This window comes from Histomonas meleagridis (genome assembly GCF_020186115.1).
Source record: "Histomonas meleagridis strain 2922-C6/04-10x chromosome Unknown contig_31, whole genome shotgun sequence".
NCBI classification, from domain to species: Eukaryota; Parabasalia; order Tritrichomonadida; family Dientamoebidae; genus Histomonas; species Histomonas meleagridis.
The window spans coordinates 41,517-58,073 of NW_027150860.1; the positions used below are offsets into that span (position 1 = coordinate 41,517).

At 27.9% G+C, this 16,557-nt stretch overlaps 4 protein-coding genes across 4 annotated transcripts; 3 read left to right on the forward strand and 1 right to left on the reverse strand.

Moving 5' to 3' along the window:
* Positions 1-9,614: 9,614 nt before the first annotated feature.
* Positions 9,615-10,821, reverse strand: GO595_005015 (uncharacterized protein; the record flags this gene model as incomplete). Its single annotated transcript, XM_067918212.1, has 2 exons — positions 9,615-9,621; positions 9,695-10,821. The coding sequence occupies 2 exons, from the start codon at positions 10,819-10,821 to the stop codon at positions 9,615-9,617; spliced, it is 1,134 nt and encodes a 377-aa protein (XP_067774787.1).
* Positions 10,822-12,871: 2,050 nt separating this feature from the next.
* On the forward strand, positions 12,872-13,849 carry GO595_005016 (cytoplasmic tRNA 2-thiolation protein 1; the record flags this gene model as incomplete). Its single annotated transcript, XM_067918213.1, has 1 exon — positions 12,872-13,849. One exon carries the CDS (start codon positions 12,872-12,874, stop codon positions 13,847-13,849), a length of 978 nt encoding a protein of 325 aa, XP_067774788.1.
* A 1,547-nt stretch (positions 13,850-15,396) lies between these two features.
* On the forward strand, positions 15,397-15,876 carry GO595_005017 (60S ribosomal protein L12; the record flags this gene model as incomplete). The annotated part of the gene is made up of 1 exon (XM_067918214.1): positions 15,397-15,876. The coding sequence occupies one exon, from the start codon at positions 15,397-15,399 to the stop codon at positions 15,874-15,876; it is 480 nt and encodes a 159-aa protein (XP_067774789.1).
* A 158-nt stretch (positions 15,877-16,034) lies between these two features.
* On the forward strand, positions 16,035-16,499 carry GO595_005018 (D-tyrosyl-tRNA(Tyr) deacylase; the record flags this gene model as incomplete). Its single annotated transcript, XM_067918215.1, has 1 exon — positions 16,035-16,499. The coding sequence occupies one exon, from the start codon at positions 16,035-16,037 to the stop codon at positions 16,497-16,499; it is 465 nt and encodes a 154-aa protein (XP_067774790.1).
* Positions 16,500-16,557: the final 58 nt, after the last annotated feature.

Genomic DNA, 16,557 nt, shown 5'->3' on the forward strand with positions numbered 1-16,557 from the left:
TGAATTCCAGTAAGGCCATGTCATTCCGGTTATCAACACAAAAAATGACCACACGAACGATAATTTGTTTGTCTGTAATCTCAAAAAGTTACTAAACGGTAATATATAAACAGCCTTCACAAAATGGTAAACTGTACAGGTGAATATGTTCCATGGATTCATGATGTTTTTAATGAATGTGTAATAACAACTATGGACAAGCTTAGCTTTTATTTTGGACTTGCATCAACAGTGATATGGATGTATGCTCAAATTCCACAAATTATATTATTCTTCAAAACAGGTCAAACGGATGGCTTTTCTTTTATTTTTATTTGCTTCCTTCTTTTTGGTGATACATGCAATCTTTTAGGAGTAATCATAAATAAAAAATTAGTAACACAATTAATTACAGCAACTTGGTACGTAGCTGTAGACGCATTTACTTTGTTCCAATATATTTACCTTAAATGGTTTAAGAATGTATGTTTCAGTGAGAAAAATAATTCCAAAGTTGATAATGATTTGAATCCACTTTCTATAAGTCCATTACTTATTGCAACAGCTGCATCAACCACGCGACTTCTTGAAAATAGTTCAGGTCCATATGATTCGGATCAGATCTTTGGTACAATTCTTGGTTGGTGCTCATGCTTTTCTTATATTACATCGAGAATCCCTCAGATTGTAAAAAATTGTCAAAGGCGTGATACTACAGGGTTTTCAGCCAAGTTTTCAATATGTGCAATTTTAGGAAACGTCACATACACTATTTCAATTTTCTGTAAAGATTACCACTGGCCTTATATATGGGGACAATTCCCATGGATTATTGGCTCAGCAGGGATTTTATTCTTTGATTTCACAATCATAGGACAATATTTTGCATTTAGAAAAAATAAAGAACCTGCTGCAGATTATCTTTTGATTAATGCAGAAGTTGATGAACAGAAATAAAAATAAAGTTAAATTATATATACATTTGGTTTCATTGTTTTAAGATTAATATTAATGATAAAAAATGATTAATACATATAAAGTAAAATAGTTTTTGTAAAATTTTATTTCATGTTTCGTAAAATTTTTTAAATGAATGAAGATGAATCCCCTAATCTTTCGGATCCAATAGAACAACATAAGTACATTCAAAAGATTCATGATATAACATCTACAAAACTTCCTAATATAAGGGAATCAATAAATAAATTTTTAACTCAATTTGAAGAACAAAAAACTTCATTGAATTTATTACATGATGAAATTAAAGAGCAACATATAATATTAGAAAACATAAACCTAGCACATTCTTCATTACAAAAAACATTAAGTCTTTTAAATGAAGATACTGTATTTGCTAAAGTCATTAATTCACCAGTCGAAGCAAACTTCGAAGAATACATTCAAACAATGAAAAAATTAAAAAAAGCAATTTCAGTTCTTGAAAAACTTAATTTTAGGGAATCTTCTATATCTAAGACAAAAATGTTAAGTCTTCAGTCTATAGGATGTGTAAATTTATTAAACTATTTCGAATCAATTATTAGACAAAATATAAAACCATTTCCAATTTCTGATTTTGAATATAAAGGAGGTAAGTTTAATATTTGTAATGAAGAACTTATTAAAGATATAACATATCCCATTTCATCTGAAAATTTTAATGATCTTAATAAAATTTCAAATGTGCTTTCTGATATTTCATATGATTCATATATCAAAAAATATATTTATTATAGATTAATTTTTATTTATTCCTCATTAAGTACTTTGTTCCAAGAGTCTGAAGAACGTAAAATCATTGGAAAAACTTTTGATATTCTTGAGATTCCGATTTATGAACGTCATTCACATTCAATACATTTTCTTATTAATTTTTTTCTTTTTCTCTTAAAAAGAGAAGCTGAAATTGCAAATAAAATATTTGGAAAAGGATATCATTCAATTCTAAGTAAAATTATGGATTCTCCATTTGGTCAATTAACAAATGCAATACAAAAAATGCATTCTGATGCATATTCATCCCATATTAATGTATTTTTTGATCTTGACTTATTATCAACAATTCAAAGTGCAATAAGTTCATTTGATCCAATTCATAATAAGGATTTAGTAGGTAGCCAAAGATTAAAAGTTCTTTCTGAAGTTATTCGACCTTTTCAAAATACGATACAGAAAGTACTTGATCTTTTTATGGAATCTGTCGAGAATCATGATTATTCAATGATTCCAAATGATGGAAATATTAGTCCTTTAACATCAAATATAATTCTTTTCCTTAAAGAACTTTCTCAATATCAAGATGTATTAAAAACAATTCCTAATTATTCTTTTGATACAATAACCACAACTACTATCAGTAATTTAACATTAAATCTTTTAAATAAATCTAAACATTATCAAGATCAAGTTTTAACTCAGATATTTAATATAAATAATTTTAATTATGCATATAATTCTATTCAACACTTTGAAATTGATAAATTTATTAGTAATGAATCGCTAATAAATTTAGAAGAAATTATTCATAATTCACAAGAACAGTATGTTAAATTAACATGGGATATCGCATTTTCAAAGCTTGATGAAAAAGAAGGTTTTGGAGAGATTAAAATGAAAGGCAAATTTGTTTCTTTAAATAAGAAACAAAGAAAAATAATTAAATATCAGTTTCATGATTTCCTTGGAAAGTGTGATGAAATCATCTTAAAACATGAAAAGTATACCATATATAATCCAAAATACTTAAATGTGATTTTAAATGACACAATAAGAAGGATAAACACAATTTATGTAAAGTATTGGTCAAAGTGGAAAGATAGTAATTTTTCAAAAACGCCTGAAAAATGGATTGTATATCAGCCTCCGATGCTCTGTAATCGTGTCACTTTACTTTATTCCTAATTAAAATTCTGTACTCTTTTTTCATTCAAATTTTATTAAATTCTATTAAAAATAATTGTGCCACACAACATTCAGAATACATTTTGATCTTTATTAATGTTTTGCATGTTTCTTTTAATATCTTTGGCCGAAAAACCAAGGCGGAGACGAAGCCATACGGCTATCATTAATGATTTAACTGAAAAGCAAAATAATGAAGAATACAAATCCGATCAACATAGAGGAAGTAGAGATAAAAAAGCACACCATATCAGACACACAGAAGAAGGCTTGCAAAATCCAGTTGAAAATCCAAATGAAAACATAAATTTAGTCAATCAAATTCCTGAAGATGATTCTTCTCATAGAAAATCAGGGAGAAGTCGCAAAGATAGGCATAGCTCAAGACACAGTTCAAATAGGCATCACAGACGAAAGTCATCGAGTGATGATCAATGTAATTCTGATTCTGATTGTCATCAAAATGCTAAATGTACTGAAGGGAAATGTGTATGCAATGAAGGTTATACAGGTGACGGATTAAATTGTGATTATTTATATAATCCTTATACCATGCAAATCAAAGAATTACTCAAAACATACAAAATTTTCATACCAATAGTCGTGGTTTTATGTTTGTTGATTATTTGGATGTGTTTTCGAAACAGAAAGAAAACCAAAAATGAAAAAGTGTTTCAAAAACATTATCTACCAGTTACTCTCAACAAAAAACTTCAACCTCAAAACGAAGAGCAAGGATTCAACGTCCATTTTGAACCACTTAATTCCCGTGGTTGAGGATCCTCATGGTTTTCTGATCAGAAAACAGTAACTCAGCGCTTTATTATGTAAATCAAACAAATTTTTGAATTTTATGAACGTTTACATTTCTGAGCTTATGTTAAGAAAACGGTTCCCTGCATATCGGACAATTTAATTGTTCCTCCATCCATCTTTTTAGACATTTTTCGTGAAAGCAATGCCCACATGGAGTCACCATTGACTTCTGATTTTCATGAATTATTTCAAAACAAATTGCACAATTCACATTATCTATTATTTCATGATCAAAGTAATCAAAACTTCTGTCTTTATGTTCAAAACATAATCTTCCGCCAAACTTATTTTGTAGAAGAACAATTATGCTTTGTAATAATGTATATGTTATTAAAATTATTCCATTCAAGGGATTATAAGTTCTGGAATAATTGTTTGGATATAGTAAGAAATAAACCAATGGAAACACTCTTTCAATAGTAATTACAATTACAAAAAATGTATCATTTTTAGTTCCTTTTGCTGCATTCCAAGCAGAATGGAATATTTGTGGGATAAAAAACGAATATATGAAAAGTGATGGTAATAAATATATTTCATCACCAAAAAAATAAGTGAGCATTGTTTCAAAGAATAACAATAATATAAATATTGCCCAATAAGTGTCATAAACTAAATTTTGTCGATTTTCATCTCTTTGAAAATGTGAATATGAAACTATTATTCGAATATATATTACAGACCATACTAAAAGATAAAATGATGTAATAAATACATTTATAATCATAAAAAGTTTTCCAAGAAATTCTTTTTCAATGCTTATGAGCATAAATTGAGAATAACAAAAGGAAAATGTAATATGCATTGCAAATGAAATTGGAGAAAGTTTAGATATTTGTGCAGGTGAATCGAAATTGTTTTTAATTGTTTTCCAACCATAACAAGAAAGAACAAATAAAATTGAAGAAATTATTGCAAATTTTTTTCCTTGTATAATATAGGGTAAAGCATCAATCTCAAAAGCATTAAAATGAAACTTAAAATTTGTTAAAACAATAACTCCTGTTATACATTTGTCACTTAAATAAACTTGTTTTCGAGGTGGTTTTATTCGACTCATACAACCCCATAAATATTTATAATCAATTATTGAATAATTCTGTTCGGTTAAATATTCCATTAAGTAAAAATTCATTTTATCAGGTGAATCAGTAAATAAAATTGATCTTTTCGATATAATTTTCTGAAATATTTCTTCTGCATTTGTTATTCCCATGATTTTATTAGAATTAAAGGCAAAATAACAATTTTTATCAGGAGATGATATTCCATTCATTTTAAATGTCATAACATTATATCCATTTAAAATCGAAACTAAAAAAGAACATTTATCTTCCTCATTTGACTCTAATATGATTTTAATTGATAAAGTTGTATTCTTTTTGAAGCTTTGAATCTTTTCTCTACCTATATATTTAGAAATTAAACTAATTAAAAATATCAAAAGATTTTATTGTATTTGCTTAAGCAGTAAAAATAACCGAATGTTTTATTAAATTTTCATGAAGACTATAGTTAAAAACCTTTGCATTAACAAAGGTTTTCTTGAAAATATACTTTTTCTTCAAATAAAAAATAAATTTAATAAAAATCATTAATTTTTTATTTCAAATAAATTCAATGCTACATAATAATAATGTTGATTCGTATTGTTTCTTTAATAATTTTTAATTGATATATTGGTTCGATAAAATTATTCTTTTATCAATAAGATACGTTATAATAAAATTGTTGTATTGATATTTTCAATTTTGAAAATTCTATTTATAAAAAGAAAATACCAATTTCAAAATTCATTTATTTTTCATAGTCTTTTTTACCTTCTTTTTTTCCCATAATTCTCTTCTATCTCTTAAAATTAATGTTTCATAATAAAATGGATATAATCTATGTGAAATAATTTTTTTCCTTCTTAAAATTCCCATTTCTGTTCTATGTTTTAAAACTGTGTACCATCTATTTTTTATAGAGCATGAAGTTCTTCCCGGTAATTTATCTGCAATTTGTGTCCAATGATTTCCATAAGCTTCTCTTAATTGAATTATATAGTCATCTTCCCATTGTTGATAAGGTGTTTTATTTATATCAGGATTAAGACGGAATTGCCATCTCTCACGACATTGTTTAGCAGTTCTTCCTGGTACTTGTTTAGAAATATCAGACCAACGAATCTTTCCATCACAATTAGCCATTGCATTTAATAATATTCTATCTTCTACTTCACTCCATTTTCCTTTTCCTGGTGTTTCTTTCATTTGTTTGTTATTAATCTGTGAAGGAAGTAAAAAAAACATACATGTATTAAAATATTCTTCAGTAGAAGCAGGAAGAGGTAAATCAGTAATTGGTGGTAAATTCTCTTGTAACATGATAATTTTTATTGGCTTTTATAGCAATCAGATCATAATTCCAGAAAATCATAGATTTTATGAAGTTAAAAGAATATCTGAAATTAACATGCTAATTTTATCAATATTGATTTTCTTTTTGAAAGCAAAAACATTTAATTAATTTATAAAATTGAAGCAAAGTTGGTTTTATTTTTCAGATTATAACAATTTGTTTGAAAAAATAAACCTCAAAGATAAACAACTTTCAGAAAATAAAAAAGAATAAAAATTATAACAGCAGATGAATTTAGAAAGCAAACAATTTTATGTAATCATGATTATTTTGAGATAAAATTAAAACGATTTTTATAAAACATTTACCCGAAATATCAATAATATTCAAACATACCCTTTTTATCTGTAATACAAATTTTATATAAATCCATTTATTAAATGATATAATAACATATAAAAATTAATTGAAACTCAAATTTTAACCAAAAATATTTATATATATATATAATATTTATTTTAATAAAGCTATAAATCAAACTAATTAATGATAAATAAAATTAATTTAAATACAAGATCTATTCTTTAAGGTACTTAATTAATCTCAAGACCAAAAAACTGGTGCTTGGGCATGATTTTGTAAACAATTCAATTATGAGGTACCCGTATTTTTTAGGGTCTGCCCCATCGTAAGATGGACGTTAAGGCCTAAACATAAACTAGTTTATTTAACTCAGAATTTTCTGTTGTAAAATAGTGAAGTGGTACTTATCATACGAGGAGCAGACTTAATTTCTTGAAATATTCTGAAAAAATGTTAGGCTTTGCTGAACAAGGTGGTTAAATCTAATTAATTTAAACACAAACACATTTTTGTAAGAATATTCTCTTGATAAATCATTAACATATAAAGTGGTCATTCTCATTACACATCATATCATAAACAAACAAAATCATTTATACAAAACATTCTCATTACACATTATATCATAAACAAACAAAATCATTTATACAAAACATTCTCATTACACATTATATCATAAACAAACAAAATCATTTATACAAAACATTCTCATTACACATTATATCATAAACAAACAAAATCATTTATACAAAACATTCTCATTACACATTATATCATAAACAAACAAATCCACTTATACAAAACATTCTCATTACACATCATATCGCAAACAAACAAAATCATTTATACAAAACATTCTCATTACACATTATATCATAAACAAACAAAATCATTTATACAAAACATTCTCATTACACATTATATCATAAACAAACAAAATCATTTATACAAAACATTCTCATTACACATCATATCATAAACAAACAAAATCATTTATACAAAACATTCTCATTACACATCATATCATAAACAAACAAAATCATTTATACAAAACATTCTCATTACACATTATATCATAAACAAACAAATCCACTTATACAAAACATTCTCATTACACATTATATCATAAACAAACAAAATCATTTATACAAAACATTCTCATTACACATTATATCATAAACAAACAAATCCACTTATACAAAACATTCTCATTACACATCATATCGCAAACAAACAAAATCATTTATACAAAACATTCTCATTACACATTATATCATAAACAAACAAAATCATTTATACAAAACATTCTCATTACACATTATATCATAAACAAACAAAATCATTTATACAAAACATTCTCATTACACATCATATCATAAACAAACAAAATCATTTATACAAAACATTCTCATTACACATCATATCATAAACAAACAAAATCATTTATACAAAACATTCTCATTACACATCATATCATAAACAAACAAATCCACTTATACAAAACATTCTCATTACACATCATATCATAAACAAACAAAATCATTTATACAAAACATTCTCATTACACATTATATCATAAACAAACAAATCCACTTATACAAAACATTCTCATTACACATTATACACAAAATCTTTTACAAAACGCGAAATTCATTGACAAAATCCTTTTTACTTTTCATCTTTTTCTTCCTTTCCTACGTTCAGTCTCTTCTTTATATCATGCAGCCTCATTTCCGAGTGTTTCTTGAACGCCTTTGTGAACTCTATTGATTCCTGGCTCTTGTTCTTGAACAGCCACACCAAGCAGAACTCGAACGTTTCCTTTAAGAACAAATCATTTCTGAACAACGTGTGACTTGTCTTAAATATTGTCACTATTCTACCCATTGATTGTTTCAATATTTCGATAATTTTATTATTCAAATCCTTATCATTTTGTTTCAATATTTTTGCGGTGAATTCGAATATTCTTCGTATTAAGTTATCATTATTTTTAATTATATTTGATAAAGTTTCAGATAAACTTTTGTTACATAACATTTTATATAATGATTTCGGCTTATCAACAAAGAAGTTCAATAATATCCAAGTGTTATGTAATATTAAGAAGTCGGAATCGATTAAATGTTTTGCTATAGCGTCTGAAAATTCGGGTTTTTCTACAATTACTTTCCGTGTAGTTTCTAATGTTAAGAATACATTTATAGCTTTAATTCTTTCTTTATATAAATTATTTGGGATTTCATGTAAATTCGATACTAAAAATCCAACTGATGAAGATAACTTTTCTAAATTTAATTTGAAATCAATGATTAATCGATCATTAATTAATATTTTACAGATTGGTATTAATAACAAAGATAAATATCGATTATTATTTTCTAATGTATTTGTCTTATGAATTACATCATTTAATAAATCACATAATTCATTACATTGGAATTGGAAATATAATGTATTACTTGTATTAATAATATGATTTAAGATTTGCGCTATAGCATATGGTATATTATATATATTATTGTTATTGTTTTGTAATAAGTTCGGTAATATTTCCCCAATTTTGGTGATGGATTTCGCAAATAAAAATGCGGCTTGATTCATACATGAACAATGTGATATTGACCAAAGTTTAGATGAATCATTCTCTTGTGAAATCCATGTCAAAAATTCGGACCCTAATAATATCCGATGAATTCGTGTGGAATTAGAATGTAATAACATTAGAAATGATCGATATAAATCTGTTCCTTTCTTAGATGTACGTAACTCTCGTAAAAATGTCTGATCAAATATTATAGTCGATATTTTAGATGATATAGAATGACATTGTGAATATGCTATTGTATAAAACTTTTTCCCATTGTTCTCACGGAATAATGATAAAAAGTTATCTAAGAGATAAAAGCGATTAATTAAATTAAGTTTCTCATCATTATCTTTGATGGATGGTAACATCTCAACTCGATATGGTGAAATATAATTAACTAATGATGTTAACTGATGAAAACTTCGTAAGTTTTCGGGTAAAATTATAACATTAATCAAATCAACAGATTCTGTGGTAGTTATATATGAATTTAAGAAGTTGCCAACATGTAACTTGTCTAATAATGAACGATTAGATAATTGTAATAATCGAATTATGTTTTCACGTTTGCCAATAATCGGATCAATTAATGAGACAAATTTTTTGCCATTAACATCGAGATTTAATATCTGTGTGTACTGTGCGGTGTTCAAATTGAAGTTAAGAATCTTAAAAATACAATTTATGTTGGTATAATCTAACTGATTTGTGGTAATTAAATTTTGGACTTTGTCAATGTTCTTCTCTGGAATACCTAATACACAGACATTAGGTTTGATGGTGGTTTGACTTTTAGTGACGGGTTCATAAAGTCCATATGCAATACTATCAGATATAAATTTAGACTTATCAATACCAAAGACATATAAAACATGACTACAACGAAGACCATGGGTTGAAAACTCTTTGGATTTGGACCGGACTAAGGAATTTAGATTTTGGATTTTCTCCGAGATATTTGTTAAGTTAGTGACTGGTGGGATTTCATTTGCCCAAGATAGAAAGGCGGTGTCTAACACAGGATTGGAAGGTTCAAATATGTCAGCTTCTTCATCTTTGATGGGATCTAATGTGGCGACCGTTTGCATGCCCTTTGGTGGAATTGGACAAGACCTTAATGTATCATAGGTAACGTTGCACCATTTAACATATGCTTCTTCATATTCTTCATAAAAGTCATAAAGTATAGGATTAGGTTCAGATGCAACTAATGATGAACACCATTGATCTTGACTTGTAAGATGATGTTTAAAACATAATGGATCACGTTTGGGTACTTGTTCAGGGAAAAGTTCTTCGGGATCAATTTCATCTTTTTGATATAATTTGGTAAGCATTAATAAATAATTACGTGGAAGAAGTTGCCATAATTCAGGTTTAAATGTCCTGAAACGACCTGGGTGCGCTTTTTCTTCTTTGGTAAAGATTTTAGGAGGTTCTGGTAAATAAAATTCTCCTGAAATTGGAATAGGAAGTGTAACATATGAAAAATATATTGAGGCTTCCTTATACCAAAGTTCAAAAGCTTGTTTAAAGTCTTCTTTGTTTTGATATTCTTTTGGATTTGGAAAAGAAACCAAAATTTTGTCCTGTGGTTTAAATGTTGAAGGAAAAATATCTTTAGTGAATACATCCTGAAAGTCATTAGAATTATTTAATGCATAAACATCCCCATTAATTGGTTGGTAATATTTGTCAAGAGGTGTAAAATCACCATTAATATAATAAGGAATTTGATCACCAGAAACATGTTCATTAGCGTCATGAGGTGGGATGTCTATGAAATCATATGTCATTTTGAGTGTTGTTTCTAATCCTTTAGTCCTCATTTGCTTTGTCTGTTGGTATTAAAAAATAAACTATAGAAAAAGGACGTTTCTCAATATGGTTTGTGAACTGACAAACTGCTTTTTCATTGAGATTCTGCGGTTGTTGTTTTTTTTTTCCTGTAGGTAATTTCTAAAAATGTTTAAAATTGGAACCGAAATAAAAATTTATATCAAAATTCTCGTCATGTATTATCATAAGGACAATGTTAATAGAAAAAACATCATGTACTATGAATAACTTAAATTATTAATTTTCACAATGCATCGAAAAAAATAAAAAGAAATTGGTTTTTCAATATACACACCTTCTACAAAACTCCTGGTTTGATATAATACATCTTTTTATTGCTTAATATTGATGTGTATTGAATTTATTTCTACAAAAATCGAAATTTAACATCATGAAAATATTAGCGTTTTTCAACTTGAATAAAGTTTTAATGCAAAATAAAATCATAAATATATAAAACAATATTTTTAGAGTATGTCTATTAATATCCGGAAAAATATTTTCTTCTTTATTCTTTTAACGAAAGTTTTAAATATGTAATGTAATCTATTGTTTTTATGAGAAATTATTTTTAAAAATAGCATTTTCTGGGAAATAAAAAACCAAATTCATAAAAATATCAACATCTTATCCCATTTTATTTTCTGTCTAATATAATTATTTTTAAATTTTTTAAATGAAATATTTTCATAATGAATTCATTAACAAAACAAATAATGTTTTAAGTAATGGTTTCTCTATTGCTGCTTATGTTGCTAAAGAGATGAAGTTTTTAGAAGAAAGTGAATTTGCAGCCAAACGAGCTTTTAGTTATAATCCAATTAATGAAAAGGTATTAGAAAAATTTCCTCATTTTCAAACGTTGATTTCTATTGTGCATAAAAAAATTGATCATGAAATCTTAAGTGCAATTATAAACTGGAAAAAATTAGGGAATTATTACTTCGTAATAGGTGACTTTCCAAATTCGTTTGCTGCTTATTCACATGCTCAAAATATGAATTCTAATGAAAAAGATCCTGTTTTTTTATATTTATTAGGTATAATTTATCATCATTATGATTATTATCAACATTCACTTTTATGTTTTAAAAAAGTTATTTTATATAATCAGAATTATGATTTTTTAAGCGATATATATTTTAGATTGGGAATTGTTTATAGAAATATGAATAAATATTCAAAATCATTACAATATTTTAGGAAATCACAATTAAATCCACCACATGGTTTAAGTTTAGAAGATATTATAATGCAAATTGCTCATACATATCATTTAATGAATGAAAATCAAAAAGCTGGCGAATTATATATAGAACTTATTGGAAAGCATCAAAAAAATAAAATCATTAAACAAGAATATTATTGGTTTTTATTATCAATAGCAACGACAGAAAATTTAATAGAAATGTCAAATGAAATTAATGAAAATTTAAAGAATTCTGGGTTCGATCCTATTTATTATCATATTTTAGCAAAAATTCACATGAAATTAAATGATTATGCAACATCACTTCGTTTATTTCAATTATGCGTAGAATATTTTAATGATAATCCTATTTATTGGTGTAATATAGGTTCACTTTATTGTTTATATGGTAATTATCAAGCTGCAATTATATCATTTCAAAAGGCAATTTATTTAAAGAAAGATGTAGTTGAAGCATGGTTAAACATGGGTTATATTTATGAGCGTCAATATGATATCCAAAATGCAATAAATATTTATTCAATTGGAAAGCAAAACTGTCCTGAAAATCTCGAAATTATTAAAAGATTTTTCGAATTACAAAAAACAAATAACAAAGAACAAATAAAATCACAACTAATTAACATTGATTGTTCAAAGACATTTATGCAACATTCAGAACAATTTGCTAATGAATATGTAAAAGCAGTCCCATTGTTTCCATCATCATGTTTTGATGAGACAATAGATTTTAACATGTTGTCTACATTGCCTAAATCAAACTTTTTGTGAATTTTTTTTTTATTAAAAAAAACTAATTTTCAAATTCTATTGATAAATAAAATTTCATTATGGTTTTATGTAAACATTGTCATAAGGAAAAAGCACAAGTTGTTCGACCAGAAACTGGAGAAAAGTTATGCAGAGCATGTTTTTCTGTTGTATTTGAAGAAGAAGTTTATCAAACAATTCAAAGATTTCATTTAATTGACAAAGGAGATATTGTTGCAATTGGGGTTTCTGGTGGTAAGGATTCCACTGTCCTTATGCATATTCTCAATACTTTGAATATACGTTACAACATGGGATTTGAAATCCAGCTTGTTTGTATTGATGAAGGAATCACTGGTTATCGTGATCATGCTTTAGATACTGTTGTGAAGAATTCAGAAAATTACAAACTTCCACTTACCATTCTTAGTTTTACTGGTATCTTTGGTTGGACATTAGATCAAATTTTTCAAGCTACTCATACCCGTGAAACATGTACATACTGTGGTATCTTCCGACGTAGAGCACTTGATATAGGTGCACAACACGTCAAAGCTACTAAAGTGGCGGTAGGTCACAACGCCGATGACTTAGCAGAAACCGTTCTTCTTAACGTCCTCCGCGGGGATGTTTCTCGTTACGGACGCTCTGTTGATATTAAAACAGATGGTATTGAATCTAGATTAAAAGGTTCAGCAATTGCTCCCCGAATTAAACCTTTTGCTTTTCAAAACCAAAAAGAAATAGTTTATTATGCACATTTTAATAAACTTCTTTACTACGCTGTAGAATGTACTTATGCAGTACAATCATTCCGTAGATTTCCTAGAGAATACTTAGTGGCAAAACAACAAAAAGATCCAGGAGTAATGAGAAGAATTATTGAGGGAGCAATTATTTACCAAGAACAAAATTCTGGCTTATTGGCAACATCCGAAGAAATAGGGTTTTGCAAAAAATGTAGTGCTGCATGCAATCATGACATATGTATGGCTTGTAGATTAATAGAAAGGTTAGAAGCTGGATATGCTAAAAAGCAGATAGTGGAAGGAAAGTGAAACTTTAAGAAAATCTTGCGAAATAAAGATTTTTATCTAATGAAAATAATCAAAACAATACATAAAAGAATAACAAATGGAAGCCATATTCGAAAGTAATCTGGCACTGTGAGAGTTTGTCCATTTAGAATTAAGCCCCAAATAATTTTGATTGTTGCACCATTCACCCATTTTCCAAAAAATGGCGGAATTGGTTTGTAGCCAATTTTATCAAGTACAGATGCAGCAAAGTAATGGCAATTTGAACAAAGAATATTGTAATTAATACTGCCAAACTCACATGATACGTCTTCAATCGCTCGATCCCAAGTTTCGCAATCAATGTTTATTTTCCACTTTCTTTGTGGCCTTCCGAATAACATTCTTCCAGTTCCAATTGTATATGGACCTTGAAAATCATATGTTGTTCCTTCTGAATCTGCAACACCAACATGACCAATAAAAGGACATATCCAAGAAAGACCAGGTATTGTCGACCAAAGAACATAGCATTCACGTTGCCGAATTAAGTTTGTTTCTTCTGCCATAAAACAACAAAAAAATTATTTTTATATAGACCGTTAATTTCTTTTTACCCAAAAAACAGAAAATTACAAATCTTTCTCCTTAGTAAAGAACAATTTTTTATTTAAAAAACATTTTCCATTCTAGCGTTAAATATTTTCATGCTTTAATTGGGTTTTCAGAAAATCAAATTTGATATAAATTTATGTATGCTTCTTCTTTCATTATTTATACGTAATCTTTTACACATCACTCACTCCGTATTTACATATTAGATTTCGTGCATTTCAAATTAATATTTTTAATGTTGAACATTGGATTTGCATTCCAATAGAATCGGTTCTTTTTGCCACATAATGAAAAACAAAGTTTGAACTGATGCTTCATCGAGATCAGTTGTTGCCTTTTTGAACTCATCAATTAGGGAAAGGCTTGGAATTTTTTGAGGATCAGTATTAAGAACAAGAGATTCTTCTTCTTCCTCTTCTTCTCCTAATGAAGAACCAAGTTCATTTTCATCACTTTTTGTTTTTGTTTGTTTATCATAAAAAGAGTAAAATGTGTTTGTTAAAATTGTTATTAATGTGGAACGTGGAAGTACCCCTTTTTTAAGTTTGTCCAAAGTTTTAAAATAGGTGAGAAAATGATACATAAATTGAGGGAAAAACAAGCAGCAAGGCAAAGCTAATAAAAAATTTCCAAATGCTATTCGATGAGAAATAAGTGTTCCTGATGAAATCGTTGGATCAACACACTCACAAACAAATGCGACAAAACTGTATGGAATTTGATCATTAATAACGGAAAGAATGGAGTAAAAATCATCACAATTCAATCGAGTATCTGGAGGAAATTTTGCAAACGCTTCTAGAACATGTGTAACAAATTCTTTTCTTAATTCGAATGATTGAAATATATCATTAAAATTAATTTGGAAAGAGTTCACTTTCATATCATTGACATTTCTGTTTTTATTGAAATAATAATGGCAATATCAACACTAATAACCGTTAAAACCGCAATGGTCAGCCTTTTGGAATCTAATGTCCCAAGAGGTTGTCATTCGCGTTCGTGTTTGGGGTGGTGAATCAGGTGTTACAGCAAAGCTCGCCCCACGTTTGGGTCCACTCGGTGTTAACTCTGGTCAAGTTGGTCAACAAGTTGCAAAAGCCACAGAAGAATATAAAGGATATCGTTGCACAGTCCAAATCACAATTGTTGATCGTCAAGCAACAATTTCAGTTGTTCCTTCTACCTCTACCCTTATCATTCATGCACTTCAAGAACCACATCGTGATCGTAAGAAGACAAAGAATGTTAAGCACACAGGAAGCCTTACACTTGACAATGTCATTGATATTGCTCGTCAAATGAGACACAAATCAATGTCAAAGACACTTGCCGGAACAGTTAAAGAAGTTCTTGGAACATGCCAAGCTATGGGTGCACAATGTGAAGGTCAGAACGCCAAAGCCATTCAAAAGAAGATCTCTTCTGGCGAAATTTCAATTCCAAATGAGTAAATCAACAAATAATTTTTAATACTCATTTTTTTGGGATTACCTTAAGCATATGAATATCTGTTTTAAGTGGAGAAATACTTTAAATTAGTTCCTTTCATTTCTTTTTATAGAAAAATTTCTTTGGTTGAAATTGACAAGGTTTGTCCGACTATAGGTTAATGAAGTTTATTCTTCAGTGCGTTGAGAAAGCAACAGCAACAAAAAGTGATGGAAGCGTAATTGAAATTGGAAATGGAATTCTTGTATACGTGTGCTTTAATAAGAAAGACAAAGAAGATGATTTGAATTGGGCAATCAGAAAAACATTTAGTATTTGCTTATGGGAAGACGAAAAGGATGGAAGGCCATGGAGGAAGGGAATCACCGATATTTCAGGTCAAATAATCTTTATTTATGAACCAAGACTTTACGCTTCTGTTGATAATTCTTCAGAACCTTCTTACGAAGAATTAATGCCAGAAGGTGATGCGATAAAAATGTACTCAAAACTTATCGAAAAAGCAAATGCTTCACATAAGCAAGATCACGTCATTACAATTCCTTTTGGTGAGAAAGCAAAGCTTGATTTTGTGAATGACGGACCTATAACAATAACAGTTGATTCTTTCCACAGACGTAATTAAACTTATTTTTTGATTTTTTCTCATCTGTCCCCAAAAAATTTAGCCACCCGAAAACGCT